Genomic DNA, 19,425 nt, shown 5'->3' on the forward strand with positions numbered 1-19,425 from the left:
CTTTTTTACGTAAATGAGTGTTAAAAAATTATTGATCCAGAAGAAATGCAAAGCATTATGACTGTAAAATATTGGTGACTTACTGGAAAAAATAAAAAAAATCACTAGGAAGGACTGATAATACTTGTCATGCATGTGACCTACCCAGATTGAATCTTGGGACCTCAAAGAGTTCCCCAAGTCCACGAGGACTGATAAATGAAGAATAAGCAATGAGCATTGCTAGATGTGGCAGAAAAAAAAAAACAGCACAAAAGTCTCTGGGATGATGTTTAACACATTGAATTTCAGGACAAAACAAAATTAAATAAAAATTCTGAGGTCAGCAATATAATAGAGACTAAGGTTCCTGTCTTCCCCACAGCTGATCCAGTTTACTCTGCTGGAAAACAATTGGTAGGTACTTCAAACCCTGCCAGGAGTAACCCCTGAGCATAGAGCCCAAGGTAAGTCTGATCCCAGCTCTTTGTGACCCCAAACTAAGCAAAACAAACAAGCCTGCTGTGCAGTCTGGCACTTCAGTATTTGTTTATTTGCCTCTTTGTTTATTTGTTTTATGGTGGGAGCACACACCCTACAGTGCTTGGGGGTACTTGCCTGCCTCTGGGCTCAAGGATCACACCTGGCAAACACCTTACAGCCTCCACTATCTCTCTGATGCCAACAGCGCTCAGTTTCTAGTTTATTTATCATTTCTACTTTTCCTCAACAAGGATGGGATGTGGAAAATGAAGACAATTGAAGAAGGGCTTGCTTCCCTTGAAAGCTAGTTCCCTGAACATGGCATTCCTTGTGACAAAATACAGGTCTGGGAAATAACTCAGCCCTCTGAGAATCCCGTGAGTTGAGCCCCACCCTATTGCAGGGTGGTTCTCCTGAGCCCTACCCTAGGATGTATATAAATGCTGTGCTGAGTGCAGGGCAAGCAGTGCCAGCCTGAAGTCTGTATCCTGCAAGGAGAGCAGCTCACCAACAGCACCGAGCACTGTGCAGGGCTAGTATCAGGACCAAGGTGAGTAGTGATCATCACAATTGTTGCCTTATGTGGGGCAGAGGTGGGGCAGAGAGATGAAACAGTGGGTGGGGGGATGTGCTTCTTGCTGGGCCAGAGCTTAATTAACTTCACAGCATCCTTCGTGCGCACTTGGTGCAGGTTCTAGGGGGCACCTATTTGACTATCTGGTATCTATTTTTTTTTTTTACTGAGTCCCAGAATTAAGTTCCCTTTTCTCTGATGTGAATGGGGTCATTTTCCCATTCACAGAGAGTTGGCATCTATGAAGCAATATTATTTGAAAAGGGAACCCTAATGCATTAGGCTCCAGCAGTTCGATTGGTCTTAGGAGAGTACACTTGGAGAAGCCCTTGAGTCTAGAAGTGTGCTGGTCATCAGAGAGACACATCCATAGAGGAGATCAGAACAAATGACTGAGTGTGTAACTGTTTTCCTGGCAGGAGAGAGCCTGAGGGTTTCAACTGTCTGAGGAAAATCACTCCCGACCTGCCCTTCCCACATCCGAGGATGGAGGAGGTGTCAGCAGCCCTGGCCCAAATGCAGCCAGACCTCATCTGTCGCATCTGCCTGGAATACATCAATGACCCCGTCACCATCGACTGCGGCCACAGCTTCTGTGACTCCTGCATCCGCATGTCATGGAAGGACCTGAAGGACACATTCCCTTGTCCCGTGTGCCGGCAGTCCCGCCAGGAGATGCGCGTCAGTGCCAACGCCCAGCTGGGCAGGCTGGTGGACCTGGCGATGCTACTGCACAGCTCTGGGAGCAGCGAGATGGCACCGGCAGAGGAGGGCAGTTGTGAGGAGCACAGGCAGGGAGTGAGCCTCTTCTGCGAGGATGACCAGGAGCTGGTGTGTCCTCTGTGTGCCCAGGGCCCTGCCCACCAGGGCCACCACATCAGGTCCGTGGCTGAGGCAGCGGCTCATCACAGACAGAGGCTCAGCGACTGCATCGAGTCCCTGAAGAAGCAGCTGGCAGAGGTGCAGAAGCGAGATGTCGCCCAAGACAGAAACCTCCTGGAGCTGAGAGCGGACGGGGAAAAGCACAGGAGTCAGCTGGCCTCGGAATTTGAGCAGCTCACCCAGTTTGTGGAGCGTGAGCAGGAGGCCGCGCTCTGCAGGCTGACAGAAGAGGACAAACGCCTGCAGCAGCAGCTCAGGGACAACCTGGAGGCCTACTCGGACCACATCTGGGAGCTGGAAGACCTCAGACGGGATGTGGCGGAGCAGAGCGTGATGTCCGAGGAGATGGTGCTGAGGGGCGTGAGGGGCCTGCAGCAGCGCTGTGCGGGCCTGCAGCTCCCGGCCGTGCAGCCCCTGCGCTTTAGGCCCGTGGCCTACAGCCTCCCTCCTCTGCACTCGGCGCTCAACAGCATCATCCGGAGATTCCGAGAGAGCATCAGCCTGGACCCCGACACGGCCCACCCCAGCCTGCGAGTGTCCCAGGACCTCCAGTCGGTGACCTGCGTGAGGAAGAGGTACAAAGGGGATGGGGGCACCAAATCCTGTGATGACACCGGCCAGCTGGTGGTCCTGGGCCGGGAGGGCTTCGCTTCTGGCCGCCACTACTGGGAGGTGCAGGTGGGCGCCAATCCCGAGTGGGCCGTGGGCGTGTGCAGCGTCGCGCCTTCGGCCCAGACCTCGCGTCCCCTGGCGGGTCCCAAGAGATGCTGGACACTGCAGCTGCAGGATAGCGACTACCTGGCCGTGAGTGCGGGGGCGGTGCCTCTGGCTCTCAGGGACCAACCCACGGCCATCGGCGTTTACCTGGATTGGGAGCTGGGCCAGCTTTCCTTCTACAACGCCGCCGACAGGTCTCACCTGCACTTGTTCACCGAGTCCTTTGCTGAAGAGCTCAAGCCGTACTTCCGCGTGGGGCCGGACTGCGCCCCTCTCTCTGTGGGCTCGGGGAGGGCAGAGGAGGGGTGAGCACACTCTGGGCTTACCCCCTTCCTTCATGTGGACAGCTGGTGGTTTTCTAAATTTGGAATTCTTTGCATCAGATGTTGATACTTAAGGAAGATGGCGGAAGAAATGTTCCCATTTTGTAACACTTTATAATGCAAAACCAATTATTTTGTATCTTTATGTCTATTTTTAATAAGAAAATTTTAAGTACAGACATTTTTAGTTTCATATTTTCTTTCGTCATAAAGTTATTTTCTAAGACATTGCAAAATATTCATGTGCGGGCTCACTAGTTGCTTTTCACTAGTGCCGAAATGTTCTGCTTGTTCCTGGACACTGTTTGTATATTCTTAGCGATTATGTATGTTCAACCAATTTTCCTCGATTTTGTAACCCTTTCGGGGTTTTCTCTGAGCATGAAGCAAGCATTATCCCCTAAGGCCAGCTAGGTGAGGCCCAAATACTAAAATAAAGGAGCACTGCATTGCAGTGTCCTCCCATTGTTCATCGATTTACTCGAGTGGGCCCAGTAACGTCTCCATTTTGAGACTTGATGTTACTGTTTTTGGCATATTGAAGAGGTCACAGGGAGCTTGCCAGGCTTTGCTCTATGGGTGAGATACTCTGGGTAGCTTGCCGAGCTCTCCAAGAGGGGCGAAGGAATAGATCCTGGGCCGACCAAAAATAAAGTAAATAAATAAAAGATAAAACAAAAGAAGTTCTGAATTTTTTATGAATATATTGTTACAATTACAGACATAATTAGGAAGCAGATAACACTCACTTTTATATATCCCCCACTCAAGATTGCACCCCTCTGACTGTAGGCACAAGAAAGGTTCAGGGGGATGATCCCTTCCTTCTTCCTTCCTTGGCTTCTCTGACTCTCACCCTTCCCCCACCCTCCCAGTGTGGAAAGCTGGTGGTCTTTTAGATTTCGGGGTGACTGCATAGGTGTTCACTTTCCGTGAACATGGGGGAGAAATGATCTCTTTCTCATAATTCTTTTTTTTGGGGGGGGATCACACCCGGCAATGCAAAGGGGTTACTCCTGGCTCTGCGCTCAGGAATCACTCCTGGTGGTACTCGGGGGACCACATGGGATGCTGGGAATCGAACCCGGGTTGGCCGAGTGCAAGGCAAACGCCCCACTCACTGTGCTTTTACACCAGCCCTTCTTTTTCACAATTCTACAAATTTGTAGAATTTGTAGAACTGTTACTGTTACTGTGTCTGGCATATCGAATACATCACGGGTGGCTTGCCAGGCTCTGCCGTGTGAGCAAGATACTCTCGGTAGCTTGCCAGGCTCTCCCAGAGGGGCGGAGGGATCGAACTTGGGTCAGCCATGTTGGCTGCGTGCAAGGCAAACGCCCTACCGCTGTGCTATTGCTCCAGCCTGTAGTAAAAGTACTACAAATTTGGTCATTGTGTATCCTTATTTCTATTTCTAATAAAATAAAATTTTATTTCAAACTTTTTCTCCCTTTCAATAGAAAGATGTGCTAAATGTCATTTCAAATGCCTCATGTCCACTCCTGCTAATTAGTTTGTTATCTCTAGAGTGTAAAGGTTTCACTTGCACACAGGTTTGTATTGTCTTAGAGCATATGTAAGTTTAACCAATTTCTCTCAATTATGTAACACTCCAGGATGGAACTTCTGAGCATGGAACAAGGACTATCCCCTAAGCCCTTCTCAGCCTGGTTCAAATACTAAAATAAATAAAAGATAAAAGACAGAAAGTTTTAATTTCAATATAATTGCTCATAATAGGAGACTAACACCTAAGGATAGTAGAGATAAGGGCCAAGAGGATCGCTCCACAGCTTGGAAGCTGATCTTATGTGCTGGGGGAAAAGGCAGCTGGGATAGAGAAGGGACCAGTAAGTAAATGATGCTTGGAGGGCTCGCTCATGATGGGAGATTTGTGTGGAAATTGGACTATGGATCAAACATGATGGCTGCTTACTAACTCTATTGCAAACCATAACACCCGAGAGAGGATAGAGGAGAGAAAGAGAGAGAGAGAAAGAGAGAGAGAGAGAGAGAGAGAGAGAGAGAGAGAGAGAGAATGCACCTGCCACAGAGACATAGGGTGGGGGTGGTGGGAGGGACACGTCTGTTATTTGTAGGTTTAGGTGCTCTCATTAGTTTTTCTAATAATTCATAATATTTTATTTATCATATAGCCTCATTTCAAATCTGTTTTTAAAGAAACCCACAAATGCTGATTTAACTTCGACATGTGATGGTCATTCCTTTTTTAAATTTATTGTATTTTTACATTGGTGATAGAGAATGGACACTGGTGGAGGGTACTCAAACATTGCATGACTGAAACACACTGTAGCCCTGTCCTCCCATTGTTCATCAATTTGCTTGAGCAGGCCCAGTAACGTGTCCATTGTGAGACTTGTTGTTACTGTGTTTGGCATGTAGAATACATACCGGGTAGCTTGCCAGGATTTCCTGTATGGGCAAGATATTCTTGGTAGCTTGCCAGGCTCTCTGAGAAGGGCAGAGGAATCGAACCCAGGTTGGCCTGATCAGCCACATGCAAGGAAAATGCCCTACCTTCTGTGCTATTGCTCCAGCCCAAGAAAATTCCTAAGTCTGTTAAAAAATATATAAAAATAAAAAATATGTATTTGCTGTATATACATAGAGAATTTGGACTAAAATAACTTACACTGTTTGAGTTCTACCATTCAGAACTGATTGGTCAAAGAACAGTCTAAGTAATCATTCTTCCTCTGATGGACATGTCTGTCATTTGTAGGTTTAGGTGCTCTCATTAGTTTTTCTAATAATTCATAAGTATTTTATTTATCATTTAGCCTCATTTCAAATCTGTTTAAAAAAAAACCACAAATGGTGATTTAACTTCAACATGTGGAGATCATTCCTTTTTTAATTTAATTTTATTTATTGCTTTTTTACATTTTTTAATTATTGACTCACTGTGAGGTACAGTTACATACTTACAAACTTTTGTAGTTAACGTTTCAGTCATACAATGATCGAGTACCCATCCCTCCACCAGTGCCCATTCTCCACCACCAATGGTCCCAGGATCCCTGTCACCACCCCCACCCCACCCCCACTTCCCCACCCTGCCTCTGTGGCAGGGCATTCGCTTTTGTTCTCTCTTTCCTTTTGGTTGTTGTTGTAGTTTGCAATAGAGACAATGAGTGACCATTGTGTTTGATCTATAGTCTACATTGGGCACGCATCTCCCAACCCGCATTTACTTGGTGCTCCCTTCTCTATCTGAGCTGCCTTCCCCCCCAGCATTTGAGGCCAGCTTCCAAGCTGTGGAGTAAACCTCCTGGTCCTTGTCTCTACGATTCTTGGGTGTTAGTCTCCCATTCTGTTACTTTATATTCCACAGATGAGTGCAGTTTGCTTCATTATTTTCATTTCCCTTTAGTAAGGATGGCCGATAGGGGGCTCCCAGGGATTGAGTTCTTCAGAATTAATACAACCAAGATGAGATTGAAGAAGTTACTGTTACTGGCCCTAGAGTGGCAAGACTCAATACTGCCTGATCCACTTTTTTGAACATAGGAAGTGAGGTCTGATGAGGCTTTAATTGGCCCCAGCAAAAGCCCAGAGGAGCTTGGAGCCCTTGCAGAGAAGCTCCTCCATGAGCAATGGTTGTGGTGAGCACATGAGGGAGAGTCATCAAAAGTCTCAGGTTCTTTTTTGACAATAGTGTAGTAGTGAACAGACTTATCTAGGTAGAAAAAGCTGCCTTGGGGAAGCCTAGGAGAAAACCTATAAAATTACTACAAAATTGTGAAGACAAGTTCGTGCCTCCTCTCATCTTCACCTCAGGTGTTGCTCTCAGCTCTCCTCAGAGAAGTCAGGTTCTGTCTCCTCTTTTTATTTCTCACGATCTCTAAATAAAACTATTGTACTACCAAAATGGTGATTTGAAGGAAATGATATAAATATAACTTGAAAGTGGCTTGGAAAATTATATAAATGTAAATTGAAACTTGTTGTTGTTGGCTTAGTCCTGGATTCTGTTCTTAGGGATACTTCCTGTCATTTAGAGTGATGGGGTCAACCCCAGGTTGTCAGTGTGCAAGACCAGTACTTTACCCACCATTCACTCTTTCTAGCTCCTAAAGCGTTTCTTAGTGCTACCATGTAGTCTATGAAATTAATGTTTTGTAAATCCAGGCATTGTCTACGTTTACCTATTCCTCGCTGTCACTGTCACTCTCCTCCCGTTGTTCATCAATTTGCGCGAGCGGGCCCAGTAACATTGTGAGTCTTGTTGTTACTGTGTTTGGCGTATAGAATATGTCACAGGTAGCTTGCCAGGCTTTGTCATGCAGGTGAGATACTCTCAGTAGCTTGTCAGGCTTCCCGCGACAGGCGGAGAAATCAAACTCAGGTAGGCCAGGTTGGCTGCGTGCAAGGCAAACACCCTACCCTCTGTGCTATCACTCCAACCCACCTATTCCTCATATATTGTTGGGTCGGGAGTTCCCTGACCCTGGGCGGCACGGAGAGACCAGACAGACAACGTTCCTGCAGGAATTCAAGCGGGGTTTTATTCAGACCAGCATGCTGGGGGTCCACAACGTACCCATGAGCGGGCAGCGTCTGAGAGCCTCGAACTCAGAAACAGGTCATCTTTTATACAGTTTGAGAACAAAGGCCACATATTTTGAACATACATGTTTTGCTAGGTTCCTTGCGGTTTTTCTTGCAGTATCTCAACTCAAACACCTTGACCCGGTCACATAGTTTCAGTTTCCAGAATGGTCAAAACACTCTATCAATTTAAATAGTTATGACTAACCCATACCTTACACATCTACTGGATTCAATCCAATTTTGTAACCTCAAGGCTGCTGAACTGTTTACAGAAAGCAATTTTCCAAGTTAATTAACTCCTTCCTAGCCTTCCTAGCTCCTTTCATTCCCCACTTCTTTTGTGCATATCGCTAATCCTAGAGATATTCTTAGGTGGTACTTTCTTCCTCATGGAGTAAAGTCTGATACTGCTGTCTCAGCACTAGCAATTGGATATAATTAATTTGTTCCTTAACAAACGTAACTAATTTATTGAGGATACAGGGTCCCAAGGTAAACAGAATTAGAAGTATCAAGAGTGGTGCAGGTAGGGTCGAAAGGAGAGTTGCTAACCAGGGTGACTGATTAAACCAGGATTCAAACCACCCTTCTCGGGACTCCCTGTCTTTCCTTCGTTGTTCCAATCCTTCCCTTAATTTGGTCATGGAGTCCCGAACCACTCCTGAATGGTCAGCATAAAAGCAACACTCTTCACCTAGGGCGGCACACAGCCCCCCATTCTTAAGAAATAATAGGTCAAGGCCTTCCCGTAGCTTGGCCATAGAGTCTCTGACAACCTCAGGGTGATCAGAGTAGAAACAGCATTCCTCCGCCAGAGCAGCACAGAGCCCTTGGTTCTTGAGAACAGCAGGTCAAAGGTTGAGTCCTCTCCAATTTTGAAAGACTATCTTGGACAGGGATGTTAGAGATTTCTCCATGCAGTCTTAAAAAGAGTTAAAGCAACAGAAACCAAAGCAACATTGGCCAATTCACACATTTACCCAATCACCTCTGTAGAATTAGAATCTGATTCTTACAAGAAACAAGTTACAGAAACATGATTTTCTCTCCACCTTCATTTTAAAACTTTGCAAGAATCGGAAACAAGACTGAAAAAACAGCCAGGGCCCAAGAAGTATGTGATATATAACTAATGAGAATCAGCACATTACTCAGTCCCAAATAATAAGGCAGCAGTGTGATTGTATCACAATTTTCACTCCTTCCATGATTTAATGAATTTCTTAATAGTCTCAGGAAACTGAATGAAAGGCAAGTAAAATTGACCAAAAATTTCCAACTTGCATGCGATCATGTCCACCAAAGTCAATGGTTTCTAATATGTTACCTGAAAAAAATGTGATCACTTAAAATAGCATTATTTATTTTAGTTCACCTTGAGAATCTAGCCATTCATTATTAGACAGTTTTAACAGAAATTCTAAGACAATCCACAGAGGTACAGTTAAATAAGTAGGTCATACTGGAGATATATTGTAAATGACATTATTTCTAAAACAACCAAAGACCATTTATAACATTTTTTACAGAAGATACATATACTGACTTTCACCCATATATCAAAAAATTTTAAAAAATGACTATTTATTGGGCTGGAGCGAAAGCACAGCGGGTAGGGCGTTCGCCTTACACGCGGCCAACATGGTCGACCCGAGTTCGATTCCTCCGCCCCTCTCGGAGAGCCCGGCAAGCTACCGAGAGTATTCGATATGCCAGACACAGTAACAACAAAGTCTCCAATGGAGACGTTACTGGGCCCGCTCGAGCAAATCGACGATCAACGGGAGGGCCTTTACCTTTACCTTACTATTTATTAACCCATTACCTCTAAAATATACATATAACAAATTGTCTGGTATATCAGTTGCTTTTCAGAGTAAAATTTTGTGAAACAAAGGGAAGTTATTTCTAAGAGGGGGTTTACATATTGTATCCACTCCTTATGTGTAGCATTGCTTTACAAATGAAATGATTTGGAAAACATAAGCTACTTAGATTCAGAAGGTTGTTATTTGTATGTGTGTATTTTATATGTGTGTACATCACTCCTAGGATCAAAAAAGATTTTTGTCAATTTATTATGTTTCTTGTCATGAATTTGAATTTACTGTTTGAATCACTGGCTTTCAGCATTGACAAGTCCCACCTGCCCAAACAGAGGGGTAGACACACATTTCAGGACCCCAGAATGCAGAGTTGTTTACACCCTGTAGTGCTGGGAATTATTTGGGCTATATCCGTGATGAACTGATCTTGGTCACAGGTATGACATGCATCTGAACCTTCATACTACCTTCATATGAACCTTCATACTACCTCTCCATCCCTGTCAATCTGGTAACATTTGAAAATCAAACTTGGACTACCCTTGTGATAAACTGAGGCTCATTGCATGCATGACGTGCACCTTAATTTTCATACTATCTCTGCATCCCTGAGAATTTAGTAACACTTTAACATCAAATGGATTTAGAATTCACTGTTTCTTAGGACACTGTAGACTGGAACCACTTCAGCTCATGGTTATGCTGAAATAATTCACAGTAGACCTACTGTACCACTAAGAACAACTAAAAGAGTAAGAATATGGGAAAAAAGCTTCTGGAGTAATAGTAGAGTGGTTAAGGCACTTTTGTTGTATGTGAGGACCCTGAGCACTGCCAGGAATGAGCCCTAAGCAATTCGAGGTGTGGCCCAACTCTTCCATCCCGCCTTTAAATCAAAATTAAGGGGAAAAAAAAGTCTGTTAAAAATACTTGTGGAGGGGTTGTAGCTATAGCAGAGCGGGTAGGGTTTTTGCCTTGCAAGTTGCTGACCCCGGTTTGATTCCCAGCATCCCATTTGGTCCCTTGAGCACTTCCAGGAGTTATTCCTGAGTGCAGAGCCAGGAGTAAACCCTGTGTATCACCAGGTATGACCCAAAAAGGGAAAACAAAACAACAAACTTGTGGAGCTTCTGAACAAACCATAACTAGAGAGTTCAAAATTCCAGATAGAGGGAGCTAAAAAGATAATACAGTGAGTTGGGCCTACATGCAGCCAAGCTGTGTTTAATTCTGGCATCCCATAAGGTTCCACAGAGCTCCACCAGAAGTGATCACTGAATGCAGAAGCAGAGATAGCCCTTAGCACAGTCAGGCAAGCCCCGCAACCCCTGCAAAAAAAATAATATCACAAAGCAAAAAACACAAGACAAAGCAAAATTCCAGTTGAAAGATGTGTTGAAAAAATAAGCTGAATTTAGCATGCCTTCCCTCACCTACCATGGGGAGTGACGATGACATTTGTCAACTTAGACACATAGCCAGAGAATGAAAATAGGGACTTTGCTAAAGCAGAGGACTTCTGTTATGAGAGATGAAATCCAGTAAAAAATTGGCAGTCTTGTACAGCTGGAGATGAACAAAGTTAGAAATGTTATAATCCCAGTGAGAAATAATAAATGGTGAAGCTATACTTGACTGGTTTCATCCATATGACACTGGGGCTGTTGTGTCAAAGTGCACATATAATTGGAGACAAAGAAAGAAAGAGTGAGACTTCTAAAAAGAGGAACACAATTTTCAAAGTCTTACACTGAATTCAAAGCGGAATGAACCAGGGAAAGATCAAGATACCTATACCTTAGCAGCTGGATTTTCTGGCAGGGGAAGTTGATTAGCACAGAATCAGTTCAAGTTACTTAGAGAGCGTTATAGTATAAGCTATCTCCGTTTATATGTATGCCAACAGGAAACTCTGACAACTTTATGGTTTTCATTAGGAGTTAAGAGTAAGAAGACAGTGAAAAACAAACTTATTATATTTCATTTATCAACATTAGCAAGAACAAAACAAAGACTTCTAAAATAATTTTGATTATATTGTTCAAAAGAACAGAAGAAAAAAAGGCAAGTCACAATTTAGCATTTATGGAAAAGAACATAGAACGCACATTCAAAAATAAGAAAATGCAATGGAGAGTCTAAAATAATGGAAAATAATAAAAGAAGTTCAAGAGTCAAACGTATTTCTTCTTTGGAAAAAGAATGGAAGAGAGCTGAAGGCCATGAATTTATCACATGAAAGACATTAACCCATATCTCAATAAAACTAAGGCAGGTCAGTCTGAAAAAGTAAAGACTATATATATATATATATATATATATATATATATATATATATATATATCACGGACCATCCATGAAGAAAAACTAAGACAAATGCAAAACAAATCAGTTAGAGATGAAGACATATTATTTCCAAGGAAAGAAGTAGAGATATTTAATGGAAGTCAAAATCCAAAGAATAACAACAAAAGACAATACCTAGCAAAAATTCTATACTCAATTATGTATCATCATGTTCCTAATTATTTTCAACTATCCCATAACTGTTGGTTTACAGTCCTAACCTGTAGTTCCAGAAAAAGCTGTCATGCCCGAACCTTTAAGGCAAGACTTCTGTTTTATTAATCAGTTTGATGAACATTTGACTGGAAGCAAAAAATAAAATAATAATATTTTGTAATTCATAAGGCATGCTTTGACTAGAATTCAAATTACACCATAGGAAAACCCCCATAAAACAAACTGCTGATTTAGGCTAAGGTAAATTTTGTCCCAAGAAAAGTGAAGAGAGCTTTACTGAATCATGGAGATCAACTATTAAATCAAATAATCGAAACAATGGAAGCAAGAGGCTACCGAATGGCAAAACTTCATTCCTCATAATCTTTACTTGGAAAGTTTCCAGCATTCTGACAAGATGCACTTTTCCATGACCTTGAAATATCACTATTGCTTAGCAATGAATTGTAGTATTCTTTATGTCTTTTAAAGAAAACCCTTTCTTCCTACTGCTATCTTTCCCAATTGAGTTCTACGTAACAAAATAAGAAATACTTTAAAGAATGTTTTGAGAAGGGCTGGAGCGGTAGCAGAGCGGGTAGGGCGTTCGCCTTACAAGCGGCCAACATGGCCGGACCCGAGTTCGATTCCTCCGCCCCTCTCGGAGAGCCCGGCAAGCTACCGAGAGTATTCGATATGCCAGACACAGTAACAACAAAGTCTCCAATGGAGACGTTACTGGGCCCGCTCGAGCAAATCGACGATCAACGGTAGGGCCTTTACCTTTATTTAAAGGACGTAATTTTGATTCATGTATTTACAAATCAATGCTATAAACATATATGTATCATGCAAATCATAAATATTTATCATAGTATGCCTAAACTCTGAGGACTTCCTCACATATTCTAGTGTATCTATTTTGAAGTACTAGAACATTTTTCACCTTTTTGGATGAAAGACTTTCTAAATAAAATGAAAAATTTCATAAATAAAATATGGCCTGTTACCCTTAATAGCCATATAAAGAATACCCATATAAAGAAATAAAGTAATAATACCCACATAAAGAAAATAAAACATCTGATTATTAAAAGAAGTATTACTTGACAAAACTATGACCTAGTAACATATATTCTTCTTATGATTCTAGCAGACTCATCAGAATAAGATATGCATTTTATAAAAATCTCTATTTGGGGGGTATACTTCATCTTGTAGCACATCATCAGACAAAAAATTCATTTTCAAAAGAGATTTGGTATTATAGCATTTGTAGAGAACAGTCAACATAAGCAACAGGTTCTCAACAGCCTGCAATGCAATTCCTTAAACATCATTATAAAGAAATTAATGTAATAAAGTAAAAAAGAAAACACATAAATACCTTTGTGATAAAGATTCAAGAGAAAAAGAATGAGAAATTATCCTGAATTGCAAAAGAAAAATTTGCTGATAACCTTTTAAGTCCTAAATAAAGAGAAGCTCTCTTTAATCAGACCACTGCATTCTCAATGTAATATACAACATAATTTTAACAAGATTACAGCATATAACAACATACAACAATATAACAAAATCAAAGATGTAATCTTCTACTTCCTGGAAGAAGAGGCCAAGCCTGTAAAACTTAAAATGAACTATTCCCAAAACAAACTAATATGACCTCCACTTAACACATTTTAGACCTAACACTGACATTTAGTTAAACCACCGAATTTTCTTACCTACTTCCTTTTTCATATTTCACATTTCTTATTTCTCTAATTTTTCAACATGTGAGTTCTGAAAAGACCTCAAATTTTGTCAGAAAAACAGTGCCTAATCCCTGACCAGGGAAATTTACTTTCATATTTCTACTTTAGAAAAAAAATCATTAAGATTGTTGATCTTTAAGAAAAATAGAAAAAAATTGTTTTCTGTGGACAGAGAAATAATACATGGATAAGGGGATTGGCCAGCATTCAGCTGACCACGGTTTTATCCCAAGTATTACATATGGTGTCCCAGAGTTCTGCCAGGAGTGACCTCTAGTGCAAAGCCAGGACTAAGGCCCTAAGCACAACTGTGTGTACCCCCAAAACAAAATTAAACAAGTAAAAGAAACTTTTCTGTTTTTCTAAAATAAAGCACTCCTCTGAATTTATAACCGATTTCTGTGTCTCTCTTATTCTCTAGCATTGCTAGATACTGAACCGGCAGCATGATTTTACACCAAAAATCAGCTTAGCATTTAGATATGATTTATGAGACACTAAATTCATAATTATCATAATTATAAAGTACCTTAAAATTTAAATATTTTCAATTAAAGTAAATAAAAGCAAATAACGCAAAAAAGCAAACTTCAATTTAGCAAAGTTACATTTTCGTGCGTCTTTTTTTTTCATAAAATGTTTCTTTTGGAAATAAATCGATATTCAAACAAAACACTTCTATAAATATTGGCACTTCTCTGGGATCTTAGAGTAGAAAGAACTCTTTCCAGATAGCAGAAACTAAAGGAGGGTAGAAAGGGAGGAGCAGGAGTATCGGGTTCCTAACACTTACGAAGAATGAAACTCTAATAAGTAAGATGCTAGAGCAAGGTTTGAATCTCTTCTCTGTCCACAATGCTGCACAATAGACCACACACCCATCTCAGAAACGTTAAGCAAGCGAATCTCTTCTGAAATACTTAATTAAAAAGGGTTTACCAGGAAGACGCTAGTCTCCCTAACTCCATCCACCTGCCACAATAATCCTTAAAACCAAAGCTTCGAAAACAAGACTGAGAGTGAGTCTCGCTAAGCTGCCCCCTACCCATACCATTGGGTAACAGAACTTGGGTGCCTCTCTGCCTCCGTGGGTCATGTCACTTTCTGGAGTTTAAGAAGTTCGCTTTACACGGGGATAGCTGTCACACTCACCTTTGCGCGCAGCACCCTTCTCCTATTTTAAGTCCCCGGTTCTCAGTCCCTCCTGGAGCAGAAAACCAATTATCTCTCGCCCAAGCTTGCTTGAGCCTCAGTAAGATCCAACTCCACAGTTAAGAGAAAACCTGACTCAGGTTGGAGCGCAGAGGCGCTAAACCCAAGACAAAGGTTGCCCAGCTGGTTGACAGCGCCTCCCCCGCCCCCCAGCACCAGCCTGGACCATAGGTGCGGGTCCCCTTCCAGCCCGCACCAGTACCTCGCGAGCCTGTCCAAGGGGCTGTCACTGATGCCGCGCTTTCCGAGGGGTGCGGCTCTGTGACTAGTGTGGAGCTGGTGTAAACAGCGCGCCTCGCACTGGGCATCCACCAGAAAGGACTCGCGCGCGCGGAGCGGGCGCTGGGATGCAACAAAGGTAACTAGCCAGGGCAGGAGGCTCCCGGAGCATCCACTCTACCGAGCTGAGCCTGCCGCCCGCGAGTCGCTCCCAATCCCAGCTCAGAATCCCAGCCAGAGGCATCATCCACTCCTCTCTGGACCCGCCAGCAAAGGCACCTGCTGCGGGGTCTGGTGCTCCAGCAGCGCTCTAGAGCTCAAGCTTCGCTCGGGTTCGGGGACACACCTGCCGGGACACCCGGCCGGGGGTGCGGGCTCACTGCCAGGCCGGAAGGCGCAGGGCCATCACTCACCGGCGGAGGGCGAAGTCGCTCAGGCGGCCGCCTGCAGGCGTGCAGCCAGCAGCCCCGAGCGCTGGCATCTCCCCATCCTTTGTCAGTTGCGGGCGGAGCGCTCGTGCGAGCTCGCGGCCGTGCAGCTGGGTGGCAGGCAGCCCGGCTGGGGCTCAGCTTCCCAGCCCTCTCCCCTCCCCGCCTCCCCCTCCCCTTCTCAGTCCCGCTCTCGGAGCCCGCACTCACTCGGCTCCCATGATGTCATCTGGTGGAAATCTGCCATGCTCAAAGACTGGAATAATCCAGCGCTCACGCGGGGAACGCCGCGCGGGCGAGGCGGCGGCACAGCCTCCAGGTGGACCCCGCATCTCCTCGGCCAGATAACTGGAACCGAGCGCAGGACAGGGGAGGGCTCTGCGAATCCTGATGGCCTGGTGGGAGTGGTGGGGATCGCGCTGGGAGAAAGGTTGAGGGTCACTCTCAGCTGAGATTGCTAACTTCAAGGATACACTTGCTAGCAGAAGCCCAGAGGAAGGAGAAAGTTTTTTTTTTTTTTTTTTTTTTTTTTTGGTTTTTGGGTTTTTTTGTTTTTGTCTCTTTGGAAGCTCCAGAGCTCAAAGAAGGACATGGACACCTGTGCTGCAACCAGGAGGATAATTGAACTGCTGGTGGCCTGGAGTCCTTGCTTGCCAGGGAAAGTTTGGGATGGCAAACCGGGAAGTGCCAGTGCCAAGCAGCTTAAAAGGGTGGAGAAGGAAGGACCGCTATGGGAAAAAGACTGAACTGAAACAGTGAGAAATTTGCTGGTAATTGTGACCTCTGAAACTAACAAACGATTCCCATAAGATAGAACCCAATAGCTGAAATTCACCAGTATTTTAAGTATTGCACCCCCCTCTTCTTCTTCCCACCAAATATTACTGAGCATTCCAAAGAGAAACTTCTTTCTAAATCTTACCCAAATGGTGCTTTCTCTGATGAAACCGTTTAAATCACAAGAGGTTCCTTATGAACCATGAAAAATGTGATGTAAATTCTTCTGTTACTCAAGGTTGCTTATAACATCAATTGATGCTTTGTTAGAGATCTTGGCAAACAGTTTCAGTGCCTCTGAAGATTCTCCTGAATTAATGGCCATACGCGCATGCGTGCACTCACACATGCGCGTGCACACACACACACATACACACACAACCACAAGCACACATCCACGGAAAATCTTAGAGTCAGAAATACATCTATCTTGTGCGACTTGATGTTGAAAACTCCATTAAGAGAGGACCCCCAAAGAGGTCAGTGTGTGCTTTAATGTTTACAATAGTCTCTTAAAGTTCCCACTAACTACCTACCACTATTATTAGGAAGAAACTTAAGATTGCAGAAAACATCAACAGTCAGTGCAGGCTGGTTAGGAAGCTGAACCCAAAAGCAGCTGGGTAGGAATGTGTGGCTTTTCCACGAGAGTTCATGGAACATCATTCTTCCAAAGCATAAAAATTGAGTATAGCATTTATTAAAATGTGGGTAAAATTAGAGTTCCCTTAACCTCTATAAATAAAAGGGACTTATGATAATAATAACTTCAAGGCTAGTCCACTGGAAGTATTCTGAGGAAAAGATAATAAAATAAGTGTTAAAAAGTAGACTTAGAAATTAAAAAAGTGAAGACAATGGTACATGGAGTTTAGAATTAATTTAGAAAATCTGAAAGTACTAACTTGCGTTTATTGATTTTCAATGTTAAAATCTTAATATGCATCAAATTATTGATATATTACTAACATATGTTTTATATATTTCAGCATTCTATCAGTGCCCTTATTTTATTTTAGTTTTTGTACTTGGGCCATACCAGGCTGTACTCAGGGCTAACTCCTGATTCTGCTTTTAGGGATCACTCCTGGCTGGACTTCAGGGACTATATGAGGTGTGGGGAATCAAGCGAGGATCAGCAGCATGTAAGGCAAGAACCTTAACTACCTTACCATTAATGCTCTTTGGAAAAAAAAACACGATCACTTACTTTAATGTTTTGTGCAACATCATATGCATTTTTCTTGATGACTGCATACATATTAGGCATTTTGGTAGTCAATGGTGGCTCTCCTCAGTGGTATGCAGTCTTTCATAATTATAAGGAGTTATTTGTATGAAGTTACTGTCAAACCAGTAAGAGTGCGTTTTCAGAATTGTTGGTAACCTGGACATGTTTTTCCCAAATAGCCTTGCCTCCCTCTGTGACAAGGCCCTACTTGCTCATATTCACCTTCATGACTGTACCTTTGGTGAGAGCACCAAGGCAGCATAGAGTGAAGATGAAGGATCTTTTTTACACCAAGTGTTGGCAGGCAAAAGGTAACTTTCAGTTCAAGATGTGTTACAAAGCCTTTTTTGAAATGTAAACCCATTGGCCTAATGGTAAAGGTAAAGGTAAAGGCCCTCCCGTTGACCGTCGATTTGCTCGAGCGGGCCCAGTAACGTCTCCATTGGAGACTTTGTTGTTACTGTGTTTGGCATATCGAATACTCTCGTAGCTTGCAGGGCTCTCCAGAGGGGCGGAGGAATCAAACTCGGGTCGGCCATGTTGGCCACGTGTAAGGCGAACGCCCTACCCGCTGTGCTATCGCTCCAGCCCTTTGGCCTAATGAATTTTTCAAATTTATGTTTCTTGTGAAGCCATCAACAACAAAGTAAACTTTAGTAACCATCCTCATTCATGCTTTCTTCTTTCTCTTTCCTGTCTGAATAATGTTTAATACTTCTGTTTCTCCTTGGAGATGAACTTCCCAATTCCCTGCTATTTATTTGTTGTTCTTTTTGTTTATTCATATGGAAAAGGACTTTATCCCTCTTTCCACCCAGATATACAGGTATGGCTTCTTGTACTGTCTTTCCATCATTCTTTCCTTTGGGAATTCTCCTTTCATGCATCTTAACAGTCTTTTTCATTTGTATTTTTTCAGTACTACACTGTTTATGATAGAGCTTAGCCTTCAGGCCAATCATCATTTTTGCTTTTTTTTAAAGGCTCTTAAGCCTCTTGATCTTCTTTCTCTTTTTCTCATGGAAATTCAAATAATATCCATAGTGCTTAAGGTGTTACTCAATACATTCAGTTTGTGGCTTTGTTATGGCTTCAGGACTTTCTGGTAGAGCTGCCCAAGTATCCAAAGTACTGAACTTTTGGCATTTGAAACTCATGAGCAACTAATGTTCTTTTTAAAGTTTATATGTTTTGGATAGTCATTTATTCTTTTCTTTAAATCAAAATACAAAAGAACTTATAAAACTCAAAACATCTTTTAGAAAGAAATAATTGAATATATAAAATAATAAAGATTTTTTTAAAAATCAGGGTAACAAAAATAAACTATATAAAAAACTAAGGTAAGAATTTGATAATATAAGCAATGAGTATCTTTGAGAATAAAAAAAGATCTAAAAAATCTAATTGCTAGAAAAAAGGAATTAGGACAGCTAATGGTGCTGTTCTAAGTATATCAGAAGGTCAAGTTGTAAATCTTCTCTCCTAGATTGTTTCTCTAATGCTCCATCTATCTTCATTGCCCTGGATTATCATACCGTTCCTCTGCATTCTCTGGGCTTACAAGTTTGGAGACAAGAAGAAGGTCATGGGGAATTAGCAGGTCTGGCTACTTAGACAAAAATAAAAAGCATAATTGTTGGGTTTTAAAAATACATAATTTTGTTCTACAGAATTAAAGCAAATCCTTTATCTTTGACTTTATAGAAAATTAAATGCATTCCTAGGTACTCACTAATTTAATCCTATGGAAAAAAATCTTCAGTGATACGTAGAGGAATCTGACCTTCATGAAGAGCTCTAAGGTCCATGTTATGGCCTTCACTGTTGTTCTTGATTTTAGGAAAGTGAATTTACTACATCTCCACAAGACCTTCCTTCGCAGTACTTACTAACATACAAAGATCCTTTCTTATGTTAGTGACATTTCAACTTC

At 42.6% G+C, this 19,425-nt stretch overlaps 1 protein-coding gene and 1 pseudogene across 1 annotated transcript; one reads left to right on the plus strand and one right to left on the minus strand.

Annotated features, from left to right (window-relative positions):
- The first annotated feature begins 1,522 nt into the window (after positions 1–1,522).
- Positions 1,523–2,944, plus strand: LOC130020511 (tripartite motif-containing protein 75-like). The gene has a single exon (XM_056111109.1). It carries the CDS (start codon positions 1,523–1,525, stop codon positions 2,942–2,944), a length of 1,422 nt encoding a protein of 473 aa, XP_055967084.1.
- A 14,592-nt stretch (positions 2,945–17,536) lies between these two features.
- On the minus strand, positions 17,537–18,646 carry LOC130020512 (ribosome biogenesis protein NSA2 homolog; annotated as a pseudogene).
- Between the last annotated feature and the right edge of the window lie 779 nt (positions 18,647–19,425).

The sequence above is a fragment of the Sorex fumeus genome, unplaced genomic scaffold (assembly GCF_029834395.1).
Source record: "Sorex fumeus unplaced genomic scaffold, SorFum_2.1 ptg000012l, whole genome shotgun sequence".
Lineage (NCBI taxonomy): Eukaryota > Metazoa > Chordata > Mammalia > Eulipotyphla > Soricidae > Sorex > Sorex fumeus.

Bases quoted from the DNA above. Each gene is read 5' to 3' on its own strand.
- LOC130020511 (XM_056111109.1), top strand. From the start codon at position 1,523: ATGGAGGAGGTGTCAGCAGCCCTGGCCCAAATGCAGCCAGACCTCATC.